The sequence below is a fragment of the Felis catus genome, chromosome E2, assembly GCF_018350175.1.
Source record: "Felis catus isolate Fca126 chromosome E2, F.catus_Fca126_mat1.0, whole genome shotgun sequence".
In the NCBI taxonomy this organism is placed as follows: domain Eukaryota; kingdom Metazoa; phylum Chordata; class Mammalia; order Carnivora; family Felidae; genus Felis; species Felis catus.
In genome coordinates, this window is record NC_058382.1 from 57,017,961 (window position 1) to 57,034,910 (window position 16,950).

The 16,950-nt window shown below is 56.9% G+C and overlaps 2 protein-coding genes across 2 annotated transcripts in view; both read left to right on the plus strand.

Moving 5' to 3' along the window:
• Positions 1-1,222: 1,222 nt before the first annotated feature.
• MLYCD (malonyl-CoA decarboxylase) lies at positions 1,223-16,117 on the plus strand. The gene is made up of 5 exons (XM_004001386.4): positions 1,223-1,791; positions 9,240-9,352; positions 10,206-10,362; positions 13,004-13,153; positions 14,899-16,117. The coding sequence occupies exons 1-5, from the start codon at positions 1,255-1,257 to the stop codon at positions 15,430-15,432; spliced, it is 1,491 nt and encodes a 496-aa protein (XP_004001435.4). The 5' UTR covers positions 1,223-1,254; the 3' UTR covers positions 15,433-16,117.
• OSGIN1 (oxidative stress induced growth inhibitor 1) overlaps positions 10,273-16,950 on the plus strand; it is a 46,834-nt gene continuing 40,156 nt past the window's right edge. Inside the window, exon 1 of the mRNA XM_019820134.2 lies at positions 10,273-10,362. The gene's annotated coding sequence lies outside the window, so the exon portion shown is untranslated. The remainder of the gene's footprint in view (positions 10,363-16,950) is intronic.

A 16,950-nucleotide genomic window follows, 5' to 3' on the forward strand; every position in this document is an offset into this window, starting at 1 on the left:
GTTGGACGTCCAACCGACTGAACCACCCAGGCGCCCCAAGGCTTCTCTTTTTAAAGAGCACAGTGAGCTCTTGGCTGGATTTTCTTTTGGACTCTGCTCTACTTGGATTCAGGCCCTGCAAACTCCCGCCCAACACTCACTAACCGTGGTGGAACTCTCTCTCGTGTAAGGAGAGACTGAAATAGATGTGTGTTTGGAGGCTTACAGACTGAGTGTGATTCCACCACCGCGGACACCAACAAGGCCACCGACAACTGCATTTCCCGCCCTGTCTTGTGTTTTAAGAATGGGTTCCAAAATCTACAAGTCTGGGAGCCACCAGGCCACAGAGAAATAGAAATGAGGTGGGAAGAACAACAGATGTGGCTAGAAGAAAGCATTTGGTTTTTGAACAAGTGAATGACACGCCTAAGTGGATAATCTAGAAAGTTCACTCAGCAGCTGATGCAAAGAATGGATTGGAGGACTGAGCTTGGAAGCAAAGAGGTTACTGCAGTGGCCCCGGTGAGAAGTGACATGGGCTGTAGTCGCGGGGGGCCAGGCAGAAGGAATGATGAATTCAGGAGTCCAATTTGTCATTATGTTCTCCTGTCCGTTAGACTGTAAACTCCGTGAGGCACCATCGGGTCTGTCTGGCTCCTTCTGTTAGCCCCGTGCCTAGGACAGGACCTGGCACATACCAGGTAGTTCATAAACACCCTGTTGAATAGATGAGTGATCAAGGACTTAGGAAGGAGGGACAGGTTGGGGACTAAGACGGTTAGGAAAGCCCCGTTTGGCGCATCCACGAAAAGCTCTGCAGCAGGCAGCTGTAAAGCTAGGTCCCGAGCTCCGGACAGAGGCGGGCTGCGGCGGCCGTGGGAGTCACCTGTATAATCAGACCCTGGCAAAGAACTGAGAGCGCCTAGGCAGGGGGTTAACACCGAGGCTACCCTGCCAGTGAATTACCACGCAGGTTCCGTGGCTCCTCCCCAGACGTGATGGACCAGGAATCCGCAAGTGTAGCGCCTGCACGTAGGGGCCAGAGGACAGCGGCAGGGGAGGTGACTTTGGGTGGCGGAGGGACGAGCCACGCCCGCGTCTCCGCCCCGCCGGGACCTTTGGTTACACTTGGCTCCGCGCTGCCACCCCTCCCTCCCTCCGATTGGCCACCGTCCCGCCCGCGCCCCCAGCCTCGGCCAATGGGAACGGCGCGCGCCGGAAGCCGGAAGCCCCGCGGCGCCGGCGTCCCTCAAGTAGCTGCCGCGCGGCGCCATGAGAGGCTTCGGGACAGCGCTGACGGCGCGGCGTCTCTTCCCCCTGCGGCTTCCTCCGCGGCCGCCCGGACCCCGGCTGTCGAGCGGGCCGGCGGCGGCGGAGGCGGGCGCCCTGGAGCGGGCCATGGACGAGCTGCTGCGCCGCGCAGTGCCCGCCACGCCGGCCTACGAGCTGCGCGAGAAGACGCCGGCGCCGGCCGAGGGCCAGTGCGCCGACTTCGTGAGCTTCTACGGCGGCCTGGCCGAGGCGGCCGAGCGCGCCGAGCTGCTGAGCCGCCTGGCGCGGGGCTTCGGCGTGGACCACGGCCAGGTGGCCGAGCAGAGCGCCGGCGTGCTCCAGCTGCGCCAGCAGCCGCGGGAGGCGGCCGTGCTGCTGCAGGCCGAGGACCGGCTGCGCTACGCGCTGGTCCCGCGCTACCGCGGCCTCTTCCACCACATCAGCAAGCTGGACGGCGGCGTGCGCTTCCTGGTGCGGCTGCGGGCCGACCTGCTCGAGGCGCAGGCGCTCAAGCTGGTGGAGGGGCCGCACGTCCGGGTAAGGCCTGGCCCCGGGCCGCCCCCCGCCTTGCACCAGGCCCTCGAGCTCTTGATGGCCCTCCCCGGAGAGTCCTCACCTGCCCCTGCAGCCCCAAACACTCCACCTTCCCCAGCCCGAAGCCGCGCACACTTTGCCCAGAGTTACAGCCCCCTGAACCCCTGCCCCGTCCCCTTCCTTCCCAGGCTTTCTGAATCCCTGCCTGGTTCCAGTGTTGACCCTTACTAGAAACTCGGCACTGCGTTCCTTTAACGTGACTGTCACTCCTCCTTCCTGGTTAGCGTGCTCCACGAAGTCTCTTTTTTACCGTTTTAGCTGGGAGTTTCCTCTATGTGGTATACTTGAACCAGTACCAAACCGAGCACCACGTAGCCTCCAAAAACCCAGGTGGTGTCAGCACACGTTAGCTGCACGCTCATTCTGTGTGTAAGCCTCGTTGTCTAAGAAACCCTTTGGAACGCACAAAGATGATGTCTCCGGGCTCTGCCGCCTGGCTGGGCAGGACATTTCACTTTCCTGAGTTCAGCCCTGAAATGTGATGATTCCAAGTTGAGTACTTGAGTAATCAGGTGCGTAGCACGGTGGGCTCATGTTGGATGCAAGTAAATACGGTAGGATTTAAAAAACGACACGAAAGATCCCAATAGGCGAATATAGTGCTCTTATGCTATTGGTATTAAATACGAAAGGACCGCTGACCTGCCCTTTTAGTGAACAACGACCAAAAAATGATGTAAATGTTTCAAGAAGCGTCTGTTGTTCAGAACTTTTGAAGGTGCAGTTGGCTTTAAAAAATGGAGCAGTTGATCGGTTATGTCCTAATTCACTTAGAACTCTAACACTGGCACAGTAATTTTCACATTCATTGCCTTATTCTTACGTGGGTTAAGGAGACAGACACTGAGGGGGGGAAACTTGACCAAGAACTTAGAGCAAATAGATATGTCTCCGATCACCTACGCACATCTTAAGTCTGGGGTTCTTCGTGGTACGCTTTATAACCACGTCCTGCTGCGGGAGTTAAGGTGTTCACCAAAGACTTTATCTATGTGCCTAAAGATTGTGTATCGTTAAGGATGGGGTTCGTTTCAGTGATAATAGTGCTGTGATTTGATTACTCATGATGGCTGCTTAACTTATAATGCCGAGATCTGAATTGATCATGATTCTGGCTCAAGCCCGGTCTGAATGGCCGAGACTGTGTTCGACACACCGTGTGCATTCCCATCTGCTTGGGTCTAGTCTTCAATCCAAGCATACTTTATTTTTTTCTTGAAGCAGGGACCAGCGCTCCATGCTGGTTTTTCTGAAACTTGATTCTTACTGCCTAGGAGACTGAAGAGTTGGGTAGAATGTCGCCTGTCCCAGAATGAAATCGTTTACCTGTCTGTCCATCCATCTGTGTGACTTGCGACCACTGGACATGGTCTTGGCACTAAGGTCACTCGGTCCAGAAGCTTCCACTCTAGTACGGGAAGAGTTAGCAGCAGGCACGGTGATGGTGGGTGCTTCTCATGCACTTGCTCGTTTGCCAGCAAGCCATAGGGACGTGTTGTGCAGAGGAAATTATTAAAGCTTGTCAAAGTCAAGTGCAGTGCCCAGGGTGCAGAGCCGGAACTCGAGCCCCGTCCTCATGACTCCCGAATTGTGTACTTTGTCGCCACACGTTGATTCTCAGAGTTGACGACTGGACTAGATCTGAAAGGGATTTGTTTTCTTAGAATCTGCCTTTTTCCACAAAATCAAGGGCAAGATGAGACAACCCGGTTAGTTAATGGGTTTGTTTTATTTGGTTTTACCAAATCAGTTTAGTATTCTCTGGTTGCGACTGCATTTGCTCTTTCCAAGAGTAAACGTACAAACTTCCGTCTCATCCCTAACCTCAGTGCTCATCTTTCTCTGACACCACAAGTCGGTCTTTACTCCCTTGAAGGCCGGAAGGACCAACATTTAATGTCTTTCTTTTGGCATTTTTGGCTTACGCCGAACCACCCTGGACATTGCCAGCCGTACCGTCCATTTCTCGCCCCTCTCCACAGAACCTCTGCGGCCACGCCGGCTCTTTGACGGAAAGTTCCCGAACACACGTTCCTGCGCCTTCTTGCCTGGGAAGCCCGTTAGAGTAGGAGCTGCTCATCCCTGAGCCTTTCCAACCCTCCAGTGCAAGGTGGCCTTACCTGGTCTGGCGGCTCACAGGCTACGTTGTTATTTGTGCACCTCGCCTGCATTTTGTGCCTTAACCCCAGAATGTAGCGTCTGAGATGTATTACTCCGCCAGCCCTCCCCCACCCCAACTAGATAACCAGCCCCTTGGAGACCGGGAGCCTTGTCTTCAATGTCCAGCATAGCAAAATGCTGGATGATGCATGAGATGAGACTCCCAGGTCCCCCGCCACCAGAGCAGGTCGGCACATACTGCTCCCAACTGTCTTGACATCAGACCATTCCACGCAGAGCCTTGAGCCTGGAGGGAAGCCCAGAGGGCTTGGAAGGTTTCTGCACAGCCAACGGAGGCCTTGTGTCAGACACTTGGACTGCCGATTTCAGGCTGTTGGCCCCAGTGATTTCTGAGGTCCCATCCAGTTCTGAGTCCTCCGATTCTGTGAGATGTTACTGAATGTGTCCATCCTTTGCTCTTCCCCACGCGAGAAAAGGTGGGTGTCGTGCAGGCTGGGAGGTGGCAGCTGGAAGCCGTGACGTTGAGACTTGTCTGGGGGAGAGGGGCGTGCTCCAGGGAGATCCCAAGCTGGCAGCGACACCAGGCCCTCCGGGGTTCGGGCTTCCTTTGTTTTTTCAACCAAGGCTGTGCACACACAGAAGAAACATTGCATACCCACAGGCAGAAAGTCATGTGGAGTAAAGATCTTTCTTGAGCAAAGGATGACGACAACTGTAGCCTGACCTTTGCGTCCGTGTGTGGTCTGGACACACTGGGTGCAAGACGCCTCTTCTAGGTGCTGAGTCACTCCTCTTGCCTTTCTCTGCCTGAAAATTGGGGCCTTGTATCTAGTGCATGTAACCGTTAGTGCTGAAGCCATGGATTTCCTTCTCCCGTGTCCCACGTAGTCACGTAACAGTTTTCTCAACCCCTGTCACTTAAGTCGTTCAGAGAATCACCTTTTCTGTCCCTAGAAAATGTCACCGGGATCCGGCCTTGTACTCTATCGCCAGAATCACTTAGTGTGTGTACCGCGCTTTGACTCCGTTTCTTCTCCCACCTTCTGGGTTTTGCATCCAAGCTGATGAGGCGACGCAGCTAGAACTTTCTGCGTTTAGGAGTACAGTGTCAGAAAGTACTGGAAGCTTGGCACGCGAAGCTTTAAGGCAGGAGTCTCGGGCGCCAGGGGCCTGGGGTGCCCCGTGATGCTGGGGGGAGCAGGGAGCTTGCTCCGCCAGCGCCTCGGATCTCGGCACCCTTCACCGTGGGCACACAGCACCTCACCACAGCTGTGCTGCTCCCCGGCATCTGCTGACTTCCGGACACGCTAGAGGAAGTCACGTGAACACGCTCCAGTTGCCGTGCGGGCTGCTACGGACTCAGCCCCGAGCATTTACCCCGGGATGTGTGTCTGCCACGCGCTCTTGGGTGCCGAGTCCTGTAGGACGCCGTGGCATTTTCAGGAGAGCCAGCTAACGTGAGGCCCACAGCAATGCTGATGGGGCGTCTCTGGCGGGACAGCGGAAGAAGCGCCGTGCGGAGATGGAAGGGGCCGGTTCCCGGGGCCCCCTTTGCCGTCCACTGGGTACAGTCATGGTTTCTGGTGGTTTTAGCCCGTTGGCCGTGCGCCAACGTGAGAGGTTGCGCCGGCGGCTGCAACGCTCAAGGTCAGCCTGCTTCTCTTCCAGGAAATGCTGTGAGGGTTGTTCAGCTTTGCTAAAAATAAGGTTTACAGATGAGGGCACGGTTTGTCCGGCTCTTGGTCTCTGCCCGGGGGTTGTGATTACTGGACGTCGGGCTGTGAGGATCAGTGCACGCTTGCTGTGTGTGTGGTCTAGACGCTTTTTGATTTTCTCCGGAGGCGTCTCCGAAGGCCTCTTGGGGTTGAAGAGTGCAGTTTCTCAGGGAGAAAGTCCCCCGTGAGGCTGAGTTGAGTCCATATTCTAGAAGGTCTGAGCACCGTCCAGCAGTCTGGGGACACCGGAGGGAAGTTGGCATTTAGAAAACCGAAGGGTTTCCTGATGGCAGTTTGAGCGGAGAAATTCCAGTGGGGTGAAAGGTGTGCAGGCCTTGACGGTGGGGAGGGGGCTAAACTCGTGCCGGACGGGCCGGCGTCCCCACCGCTGCGATGTCGGGCCGCACCCGACACCTTGTCGTCCGGCCTCTTTTAGTGACATGTCCTGCTTTTCAGTGAACACAGAGGTCCTTGTTGGCTCTCCTAAATTCTGTGCTTAGCTAAACTAAAAAGGACCTTTTTTGTAGTTCATCAAGGCTGCCCCAGTCGCCTGGGGTGGTGTGGGGTGGGGGGGGAGCCTCTATCAGTTGGAATCAGACCTAAAATGTCTTCGCTGTGGCCCCGTGACCCTGTCCTGTGCTTCGGGTCCGCTTGCCCAGCTCAGGGCTTCCGAGCAGTGAAAACTAGCTTTTCTCCACATTCCAGACATCGGGAGATCTTGATAGCCAAAAACTCCAGAAGAGAGGGTGGGGGACCGCTTTTTCTCTGCCAGAAGGGGAGGCTGGCTGGCCTTCCGCTCAGTGTCCTCCAAGATAACAGGCGTTGGCGGGTCCGGAAGACTGAGCCCACGCTGACTGGCATCCCCGGCAGTTGGGAGTGGGAGTCTTGGATCGAACACCTGACAACTGATGGCTGAATTGATGAGCGAGAAGCCTAGGCAGTTTCTCTCCCTCCTGCTGTCCGTGATCCCACAGCCTTCGGGCCGCTGGTGCCTTCCAGCAGGGACAGCTGCGGCCCGTGGGCGCTGAGCCTGGGGACGTGTGCCCTTTCACCTAGATACCCAGCTCTCATGTAGCAATGTCACATTTCATAGCCGTCAGTAGCCAGAAATAGAACGAAGAGACCTTGGAGGGCGAGCTCTCATCAGCCAAGCCATTTCTTTCGTAATTAATCCTGAATCGATACCGAAGCCAGGCATGTCCCGCACTCTCCTGTTAGGGATGCGCTGGAGATGCCCGCACACCCTCCATGGAGTTCGGCCGATCCAGTCCCAACCGTCCAGGGTGGAGGTTCCCAGTCCGGCGTCTGCGAACCTCTGGGGATGATCCATAGATGAGTTTCACAGGCCATCCACAATTCCCAGGAAACTGGGTGCAAAAATTGAGGAATGTGTGTGCATTTTTCTGGGGAGCAGGCCCGTGGTTTTTAGCAAGCACTCGAGCGCGTGAAGACCCCGGGAAGTTTAAGAACCGCTGTGATCCGGTGTAGTGAACACAGTTGTATGAGCAGCCGTCTGTATGCCTGGCGCTTGGCCTCTCTTGGCCTCCCTTCCTGCCCCTTCATCCTCTCCACTCTCTAGTCTGTCTCCCCTTTTTCGTTTGGCATCAGTCTGTTAACCGTCCTCCACATGGGAGAGCCCGCTGAGTGCCTCTGGATCTAGAGGTGTGAAGTCAAAGCCACGTCTGCCCTCACCGAGCGTGGAGCTGAGGGAGGGAGACCGGGTTATGGAGTTCAGAGTTAAAGAGACTCGCAAAGGGCATCTGGTCCAGCCATTAAATCCTTAAAACGGCTCCACCAAATCCTTGTAAACCCTGCCCTTGGTCCCCGCTCGTGGTGATGTCCACTCTCCCCGGATAGCATCTGTGGTCAACCCTGGCTATTCCAGACTGCTCCTTTACGTTAAATTCGGTCCAAGTCTATCTGTCCGTGACTCCCCCTTGTTGGTCCTAAGTTTACCTCCCTCTTCGCCCCCATGGGGTCCCACAGAACAAATCGGTGGCTGGTTCTGTGCCCCAGGCCTTAAATATTTAAAGAGGGATCTTACTTCATTCTGAAAGCTTTTCAGAGCCACCAACCCTTTATTTTACTTACTTCAAGTTTATCCTCCAGTGACACAGTTGTGAGTCCTTTCGTTTACCAGGGAATAAAATGTGGACGTTTTTACAGCTTTTGCGGTGGTAGCTCTCTGTCAATTCTGTACTGGATATACTGAGATGTGTGTTATTCTTCAGTAACATTCAGCGTATCTGTTAGTATGTAGTTCATCTGTGAATAACCGAGACCCGAAATAATGGTGGTTTGAATAAGACAGAAGTCTGTCTCTCATGTAAAAGTCTGGAGGTAGACACCCCAGGACTGATTCTGTTCTGTGATGCCCTCAGTTGACCCTGACTTCCGTCTGTTATTCTCCCCGAAAAACCTTCCTCCCCAAAGTTACCTCATGGCCCAGGATGGCTGCTCCAGCTCTAGCCATCACATCACCTTCCAGGCTGCGGTGAGAGGAACAAAGAAGAGATGAGCAAAGGGCATGCTCCTGACATGTTTACTTCTGCTTACATCTGTTTGGCCAGGACTCGCTCTTTTGACTGCCCCTGGCTGCAGTGTGATCTTGAACCTGGACAGCCATGTGCCTGCCTAAAGCAGAAAAGGAAACAGTTGTTGAGGAACAACCACCCGCGTCTGGTGCCCCGGCATCCTGACGGCTCGAGCCGTCAGGAAGCCTACTGCGGTTCCACGTTCAGTGCGGTCACAGTGGGCTACACTGAGCTGGGTCTGCCCCTGCACCCTCGCCTTGCCCTGGGTGCCTCCGGTTCCATTCTTGCTTGAAAGGTTTTTGGGCGCGCGTGTCTTGGATGGTAAAGTTGGCTCCTCACTTCCGGAAGTAGATTAGATGTAATCAGTGAAGTGAACTTAGAATAATTTCATCAAATCTAAGGTCACCGATTGCCGGACACACTCTATTCTATGTCCCACTAAGGTAGAAAAAAATGCTAGGAGTGAAGCGGTGACCCCGCCATCGTTTGCAAGATGAATCCCGACTTCAGAGACGTTACAATATGAAAACGCGCACCTTTGAGTTGACGGATATGGTGCCTGGACCCCCAGTACTTGCCCCTCTCAGGAAACAAGAGACGTTTGGGCACGTCCCAGAATGTTCCCGAGAGGGGGAGGTCCTGATCCCCGCGCCCCCCGTGTTAGCGTTCCCTTCGTGGCGCACCAGCCGTCGCTCTGTCGACTTCGCGAGTTCCAGTCGCGTTCACTGTGGCGCGTGAGCTGGAACACGCCGTCCGATCGGGCAGCTTCGCTCAGATCGAAAGCTCCCCCTGAGGTCTTACTGAGGGGGGTGGCCAGGCGGGGCGAGAGCCGGGTGCCGGCCACCTGGGTGGGGTGAGTCCCGCGGAGCTGTCACCGAGGAAGCCGTTGGGAGAAGCACCCCGCGGTCTGCTTTCGCGTCCCTCTTGCCTGCTTGATCCCCCCCGTGTCGGCTGGTGGTGGCACAGAGGCGGGCTGGCCGGCCTGTCCCCAGAAGCCAGCACTCTGTGTTCTCCCTTTCAGGAGATGAACGGAGTGCTGAAGGGCATGCTCTCAGAGTGGTTCTCTTCGGGCTTCCTGAGCCTGGAACGGGTCACCTGGCACTCGCCGTGTGAGGTCCTGCAGAAAATCAGCGAGTAAGTATTCAAGTTGTCACTTTTCCTGAACGGGAGCTGAAAGCCGGCCTCTGTCCACCCGCGTTGTGGCCCAAGCACAACGTGTGTGGCCCGTGGTCAAGTGCACGGCCCGCCTCTCCCCACACCCCATTCTCAGAGCCACAGGGTCCCGCTGGGCCGACTCCTGGCGTTAGTGACCCCAACGGCATCTGCCTCCCGTAGTTGTGACAGCACCTCCCTGGCGTAAGTCTCTGGATGGGCTGTGTGGGGCGTGGTCCCCGCGTGCGCAGGACACGGCGAAGCCCGAGCGGTCCCCACGGACAGGAGCCGCTCTTCCCTCGCGGGTCTTGGTCCCATGCCGTCTTATAGACACTGAGGCTCGCGAAAGGCTGCGCTTTGAAGCGTGACAAACCCGAGGGGCTCCCGTTTGACACGTTGCAAACAACACGTGGCTGACGAGGCCGCTGGACAACCCGGGCTGCGTGTTTGCGGCACGGGCTTCACGCCGCAGACTCGGAGGAGAGAGCGGCCGGGAGGTGCAAGCATCCTCAGGTCACCCGTGTCAGGATCTGCTTCCGGGGGCCTGCAAACTAGCCTTGAGACCAGGTGTTAAGAAGCAGGGGGCGGTTTGTGGGTCCCAGGGTCATTAGCTGCTGTTCCTGTCAGCAGCGCTGTTTCACATTAAAACGGTTTTCTTTGAATTTTCCTGACAGGTCTGTTGAGGCTGCATGCGAAGGGCGGATGGACTGTAGTGAGGACTGGGCCTCACTGAGCGAGCCACCAAGGCTCCCTTGGCAGCACGCACAGGAATCGGCAGTGGTTACGTACCTTGCGAGCTGTCCCCCTGGCTTACTTCTTTCTGACTTTCCCCCAGGTCTGAGGCCGTGCATCCTGTAAAAAACTGGATGGATATGAAACGACGCGTCGGGCCTTACAGGAGGTGTTACTTCTTTTCCCACTGTGCAAGCCCCGAGGAGCCCTTGGTCGTGCTGCACGTGGCGCTCACCAGCGAGATCTCCAGCAACATCCAGGTACCCGCGGCCGGCCGGCTCAGGGCTGCGGCGCAGAGTCCCTGACGCTGTTTTAAACGTGGTTGTGTCCCCCCGCCCCCCTCGTGAAGTAGATTGCCCCAGGCATCTGTGGAGTTTTGAATCAGCTAGAGAAAATCTCCCGGTCTGTGTCTACACTCTGTAGAGTGTAGACACGTCGTGTATAGACAGTTCCAGAACAAGGATGGTGCTCCTCTGGGGACATCGACCTGCAGCTAAGACGTGGCTAAGGAAGGAAGGGTGCACCCTTCAACACTTTAGTGGTCGTTAAGGGGCCCCGGGGCCCCACGGGTTTCAAGACCCGTGGCTAAAACACTGAAAATCAGACTGCGCGGCGTGCCTGAGGTGGGCCCAGAGCTCGGCCCGGGGAGCCGAGGAGCCGGGACCCTGTTTGGCCGGCGCTGCCTGCTCTGGGGTGGACGGGAAGGAGCGGATCCTTCCTGCCGGGGCTGGAGAAGACCCAGTGCGGGGGCTGGGAGCAGGGGCCTGACCACGGGGAGGGTGAAGCAGGCGAGGGAGCGGAGACCCCGGGGCACTTGGGGCTTGTCAGAGCGCGGGGCCCGGCGGGCTGCGGCTCTGGGTCCGGGATGGCCGGTCCGGAAGCTGGAAAGATGATACCAGATCCCAGGATGGGCATCCAGGCAGCCTTTCGTGGTATCAGAAGGTGGAGAGGCCAAGCAGGGCAAGCGGGCGGGCGTTCTTGACCTCCACGGAGAAAGTCCCTCGTGAACGTTGCGTTTGCGGGACCCGCACGCGCTGGAAGCCGCCACAGCCTCTCTGAGGGCAGTTTGGCGACGTCTGTGAACATAGAAGACGTGCGTTCTGTGCGACCTACAATCTCCACTCTGGGGAGTTCTCCCTACGTGATGCTCAGACCTGGGAGCGTGGACGGTTGCTCACTGTCCGGGTCTTGAACGGCCGGAAATTCAGGCTCCAGACCGGCATGATCAGTGTGCGCTTAAGCATATAGGGATCGAGCGTTTGCTGGGTGCCCGTCAGCTCATGAGCCATGTCCCCGCGTCCCTGCTCGTGCCGCCCTGGGCATTCAGCGTTTCTCCTGTTATTCTTGTCCTCGTGGACGTGAGGAGACTGAGGCTTAGGGTAACTTGGGAGATCTGCCCGCGATCCCAGTACCAGTAAGGGTGAGACCGGGGTTCCACCCCAGCGCTCAGGGCGTGGGAGAATGGGGCGCGTGGGTGCGGGGAGACAGCGTGTGCGCAGGGTGTGCGTGTGTGCGTGTGCGTGCGCGTGTGTGTGTGTGTGTGTGTTGAAGTGTGCACGCACCTACGCCATTGGGACAGACTGGAAGGTGTTCACCGGAAGGTTAACAGCAGGACTTGGTTTGGGAATAACTTGTGCTTCCTTCCTCACGCGTACACGTTTTGCCTCGTTGACATCATGCAGTCTCTTGTGTAACCAAAGAAAGATTCATTTGTGTTTTGAAAACTTAAAAAAAAAAGGCTTGCTGGAACGTTTTGAGCAAGGAACACAAGGTAACCTGCAGCATTCCAGAAAGACAGCGGAGGCGACCTCACACGGTGAAGAGTGGGCACGAGGCAGAGGTGCGTCCTGACCCAGGTGGCACCGAGCTGTCAGAGCGCGGCCCCGGGGGGTGTCCCTGGCCCTTTGTCCCCATCCACCCCGCCTTCCTACAGCAGCGGCGTTCTTAGCTCTTCAGAAGCCACAGGAAAGACCCTTTGAGCATCTCCAGGGGCTGAAAGCTCGAGGGTGTCGTCCCCCGGGGACGCGCGCAGACCCGCACATTCCACACACAATTTCGCAAAGCTCGTGGACTCCCAGACCTCGTGGAGGGAACACCCCCGCCGCCAGAATCGGGTGTCGCTGACGGAAGTTAGCAGCTTAAATGCGTGCTGGGAAGCAAGCTGGTGCACCTGCCTCGAAGCAAACTGGAGGTCCCCGCCTGCCGTCCCGCTGTTGTCCGGTGACCTTCAGAGTGTTGAGGTTCAGAAAACCACGCCCAGAACTCAGAGCTAATAAAATCAGCCTTGGCTAAGGGACTTCCCAGTAGGAGTCTTTCTGCATTACTTCGTGTGCGTGTCTGTGCGGATGTGTGTTTTCCCCAAGGAAAAACAAAGACGTAGCACAAAATCAAAAGGGTACAGAAAGGTGAACTTGCTGAGAGAAAGACTTTGTGGGATTGCGTATGGCCTGTTGGCAAATCTGAAAGCCCAGAGTTCAGAGACAAGGAGCGAGAATGACCGCAGGGTAGAACGGTCAGGCCCACGCAGGGCAGCCACGGAGAGGGAGGCGCTGGCCTACCAGCCGGGTCGGCGGGTTACGTCTGGTGCTGGCGGGGAGGAGATTCATCCGTCTCTGACCGCACAGAGGCCCGGAAAAGGCAAAGGGAACACGCATTGCTTGTTGAGAAGTTCGCTGCGATAGAAACAGTGCAGGGGGAGCAAACAACCCAGGGAGGCCGTGCGTTGCCGCCTCCTGAGAGGTCTCAAACCGGAACAGGCCTTGGGTCTCGAGAGCCGAGGCCCCGAACAGGGCCGAGGTCTCCGGGCTCCCATCCTCACTGGCTTCTCCCGGCCCCGAGAGGTAGGGCAGGCGTGGGAAGCGGGGGGCCCAAGCCCACCATGACCACCGTGGTGTTTTCCAGGCCATAGTGAAGGAGTGTCCCCCGTCGGAGACGGAGGAGGGGAGCCAGATCTCTGCGGCCATCTTCTACTCCATCAGCCTGACGCAACCCGGACTGCAGGGGGTAGAGCTGGGCACCTTCCTCGTCAAGCGAGTGCTCAAGGAGCTGCAGGTGGGAACGGTGCGGGGGCAGGGGGTGTCAGCCCCTGGGGACGGGGGACCAGAGGGGATCTAGAGGGAGGTAGGAGAGGTGGAAAGGGCCAGATGGCCCTTGGCACGTTCTAGGCTCCCCGAGAACACTCAGGACGGAGGCAGTGCGAGGTTAGACCCGGCAGCTTGCGGGCAGATAGGCTGGCTTTTTTTTTTTTTTTTTTTTTGGGTAATAACTTCTGTCCGTCATCCTGGGAAGAGCCCCTCGCCACCCTACAGCAGAAACGCTCAGGTTCTCTCTGGGTCTAGCTTTTTGAAACTCTCTCCTAAGGGGCTTGAGTGAGCCGCAATGGGCAGAATCTAATTAAAGGTAAAATAATTAGGTTGCTAATAACTGGCTCTGAGAGTGGTATCCTCCTGTTTGCGTGGTTTCAGCAGTGTCGCTGCAGCAGAAACCCTTCCGTGGAGAGCGACAGAGTGGAATTAAAACGTCAGCGTGCTTTGCGTTAAATTCCTAATCAATCTTAAATCTGAGAACTCAGGGTTCAGCAGGCGATCAGCGTCATTAGAATCACTCTCTGTCACGTCCTCCCTGGAGGCGATAAGGAGCCACATCTAATTAATTGAAGTTTCTTCTTTCCTTCTTCTTTGCTGAGGTGTTGATGAATGGGGTGGGGGGCGGGGGCGTATCGGTGAGAAAGGCGGGGTCGGAGGTTCACCCGCAGAGTCGATTTCTGAATCGGTCAGATTTGGCCCCTCAGCCCAGTAGCCTTCCTGCTGGCTGGTCACAGCACCCCGCCGTGAGCCAGAAAGTCACCAGAGAGAATCCCAAAAAGCCGTGTCACTCTTCTGCACGAGAGTGTTCATCACGGTTTATAAAGGCAGACCCTCGAGAGGAACACGGTTAGGAGAACCCTGGTACAGTCTTATCTTTTACTCTGTTAAGTTATGTGTTTGGATTCTGAATGAAAAGGAGAAAATTGTCACAACGTAAGTTCAGAAAGCAGGGATAGAAGTTAAATGCCTCGCCCGCGTAAAAACCGGAGAAAGACGGAGCCACACTTTATCAACCCTGGAGACTAAGTTATCTCAAGTTGTGGACGATGGTAGTTTTGGGGTTGTTTTTTTTTTCCTTCCATCATACATTTAAAAAATTCACCTGTAGTGACCATAAATTACATTTTTAATCAGAAAATGCTGGGTTTAAAAAAAAAAACACTTGTCCTTGAGACGTCGCTGTAATTTGAACATGAACCGTCCTGTCTGCTATGGAGAAACCCCCGGTGCCCCCCCCCGCCTTCTGGCCCACAGTCCACACCCACTGTGGGCTAGCTCTGCAAGCGATGATTTGTTCAGTACACGGTCACTGGGTAAAATGGCAGGCCGGGCTGTGTGGCCACAGAGCAGTCCCCGGGAGGGGCACGGCAGACCAGACGCTCCGGAGATGCGGTCACAGGACTGCGTGCCCCGCTTCTCAGCAGCAGCCCCTGCTCATGTCGGGCCGGGCCCCTGACTGGCAGCCCGTAGAGGCTCGCCTTGGGGACTCAGGGTATCTCTAGGGCCTGGCATATGTCAGGTTCTTCATAAATGCCCCTCGAAAGGAGAAAATGCACCCCAGAGGGCACGTGGTAAACCGCAGAGCGACATGCGGCGCTTAATGGTGCGCGAATGACACGTGGAGAGGCGTTTCCGTCTCGGTGACATGCCTGCTGAGTTACGTGTGTGTGTTCTCTCCACCTTCCCTCCCCCACCCACCGTGCCCTACAGAGAGAGTTTCCTCATCTCGGGACGTTCTCAAGTCTGTCTCCTATCCCCGGCTTCACCAAGTGGCTTCTGGGGCTCCTGAACTCACAAGCAAAGGAACACGGGAGGATTGAACTGCTCACAGATTCCGAATGTAAAGAAATCTCGGAGATCCTAGGCGGTCCCGTTAACGAGACCCTCAAGGTCTCGCTCAGCAGCAGCGAGTGGGTGAAGTCTGAGAAGCTGGTCAGGGTGCTGCAGGCCCCCTTGATGAGGCTCTGTGCCTGGTACTTGTACGGGGAGAAGCACCGGGGCTACGCCCTGAACCCCGTGGCCAACTTCCACCTGCAGAACGGGGCCGTGCTGTGGCGCCTCAACTGGCTGGCCGACACGAGCCTCAAGGGCGTCGCCGGCTCCTGCGGCCTGATGGTCAACTACCGGTACTACCTGGAGGAGACGGCCGCCAACAGCACCAGCTACCTCTGCGCCAAGAACATCAAGGCTTCCGAGCAGGTGCTCAGCCTCGTGGCCCAGTTTCACAAGAACAGCAAACTTTAAACCTGCCCTCAAGCAATGTCTCTGACTCAGACAAGGATAATTTTCTGGATGGGTTGGGGGGGTTGGGGTGGCGGATTATGGATCAAAAGAGCCTTTTTTAGTAAAGCAGAGTTGAAGTGCGCTCTCCTGCCCAGAGCAGGGCCGCACCGGAAGGCTGTGTCCTAACTCCCATCGCGAGAGAGCGAAGGCGTGGTGCCTGGCGCGCGATGGGGGCTCCGGTGGTCGCGGGGTGGGTGGGTGTGCTCTCCCCAGAAGAGCGGCCTGGCCCGCTGCCAGAGGGGGTGCGGTGGCACCTCCATCTTTAGAAAGGTCTAGAGTCTCTGCTGGCTGTCGTCCCGCGGTGGACCGGGCAGCCTCTCGAGGACCCCGGCAGGTGGCCCGGGTGAGAGTAGCTTTTCCCTCGAGCTTAGAACGTAATTCAGCCGTGGTTGTCTTAGCCGATTCTCTCCACTCGCCGCACAGGGATAGCGGGCTGTGCTCCATTTCGCTTAGATTTGGGAGATGCCGAATGCATGAAAATGTTCGTGACTGCACACCGTTTGCCAAAATCGCCGAGCACGCAAGGCGTGGTTGCCTGGGGCTTAAACCGGATCGGAGACGAAGATCGCGGTGCTGCAGGCTTCCAGTGATCCTCGTAGTACAGAACGGTTTTGTTCTGCGAAGCATTAAATAGGTGGTTATTTAAGACGGTGTGTGTGGTCACCTCCGAGAGCCGAGACCCCACGGGCTGGGCGTGTGCGGGTGTCCCGTGAAGGAGAGCGTGAGGACAGAGAGGCAGGGAGGGGCGGGGTGTCCGTGTGTGCGTGTCCTCGCTCCTGCAGACGGGTCCCCCAGCCTTCCGTGCCCTTCATCTTCCAGACCCGACCCCCGGTCCTTGTGCGTCACCTCCCACGTGGGGCTGCTGCCTGATCGTGAACGGCGTGACGGCGGTCGCCACTAGAAATTTCTCTCTCTCTGGCGCTGCTCCACTTGGCCCCCAGCTAATCTAGCGCTTGAGCTCTGGAGCCCCACCAGGCCCGGGGTCCTCGCCCTCGAGGGGCTCGGGGAGAGTTCTTCCAGAGCTGCCTGCCTGAGACCCCAACCCCGCACCCCCGCGTTTCTCACCTTCTCGCATATTTAGCCTCCTCTTGCGCAACTTTTCAAACCAAATACACAGAAGCGGACAGGATAGCCTAATGAGCCCACGTGCCTGTCACCCGGCTCCTGCCACACCCAGTGGTGGTTTTTTCTTGTCAAGCCTCTTGTCATGACTCCTCTCCGGCGCTTCGTAAGATGGGCCGGCTGGCCGGCCGGGCGGATGTGGGTGGTGCAGTGCTCTGAGTGTTGTACCCCCCCAAATTCCTATCTCGAACCCTCCCCGCCAAAGGTGATGGTGTTAGGAGGTGGGGATCAGTGCCCTTAACAAGAAGCCCCACGGAGCCCCCGGCCCCTTCTACCATGTGAGGTCAGAAGACGGCCCTCCCGCAGCCGTGCTAGCACCCTGACCTTGGATCTCCAGCCTCCACTCGGTCGGTGATA

What these genes read in the sequence shown, in the direction of transcription:
- MLYCD (XM_004001386.4), top strand. Translation starts at nt 1,255, where the DNA reads ATGAGAGGCTTCGGGACAGCGCTGACGGCGCGGCGTCTCTTCCCCCTG. An exon ending in TGGAGGGGCCGCACGTCCGG is followed by an intron (nt 1,792 to 9,239) that starts GTAAGGCCTGGC and finishes TCTCCCTTTCAG; the next exon opens with GAGATGAACGGAGTGCTGAA. An exon ending in GTCCTGCAGAAAATCAGCGA is followed by an intron (nt 9,353 to 10,205) that starts GTAAGTATTCAA and finishes ACTTTCCCCCAG; the next exon opens with GTCTGAGGCCGTGCATCCTG.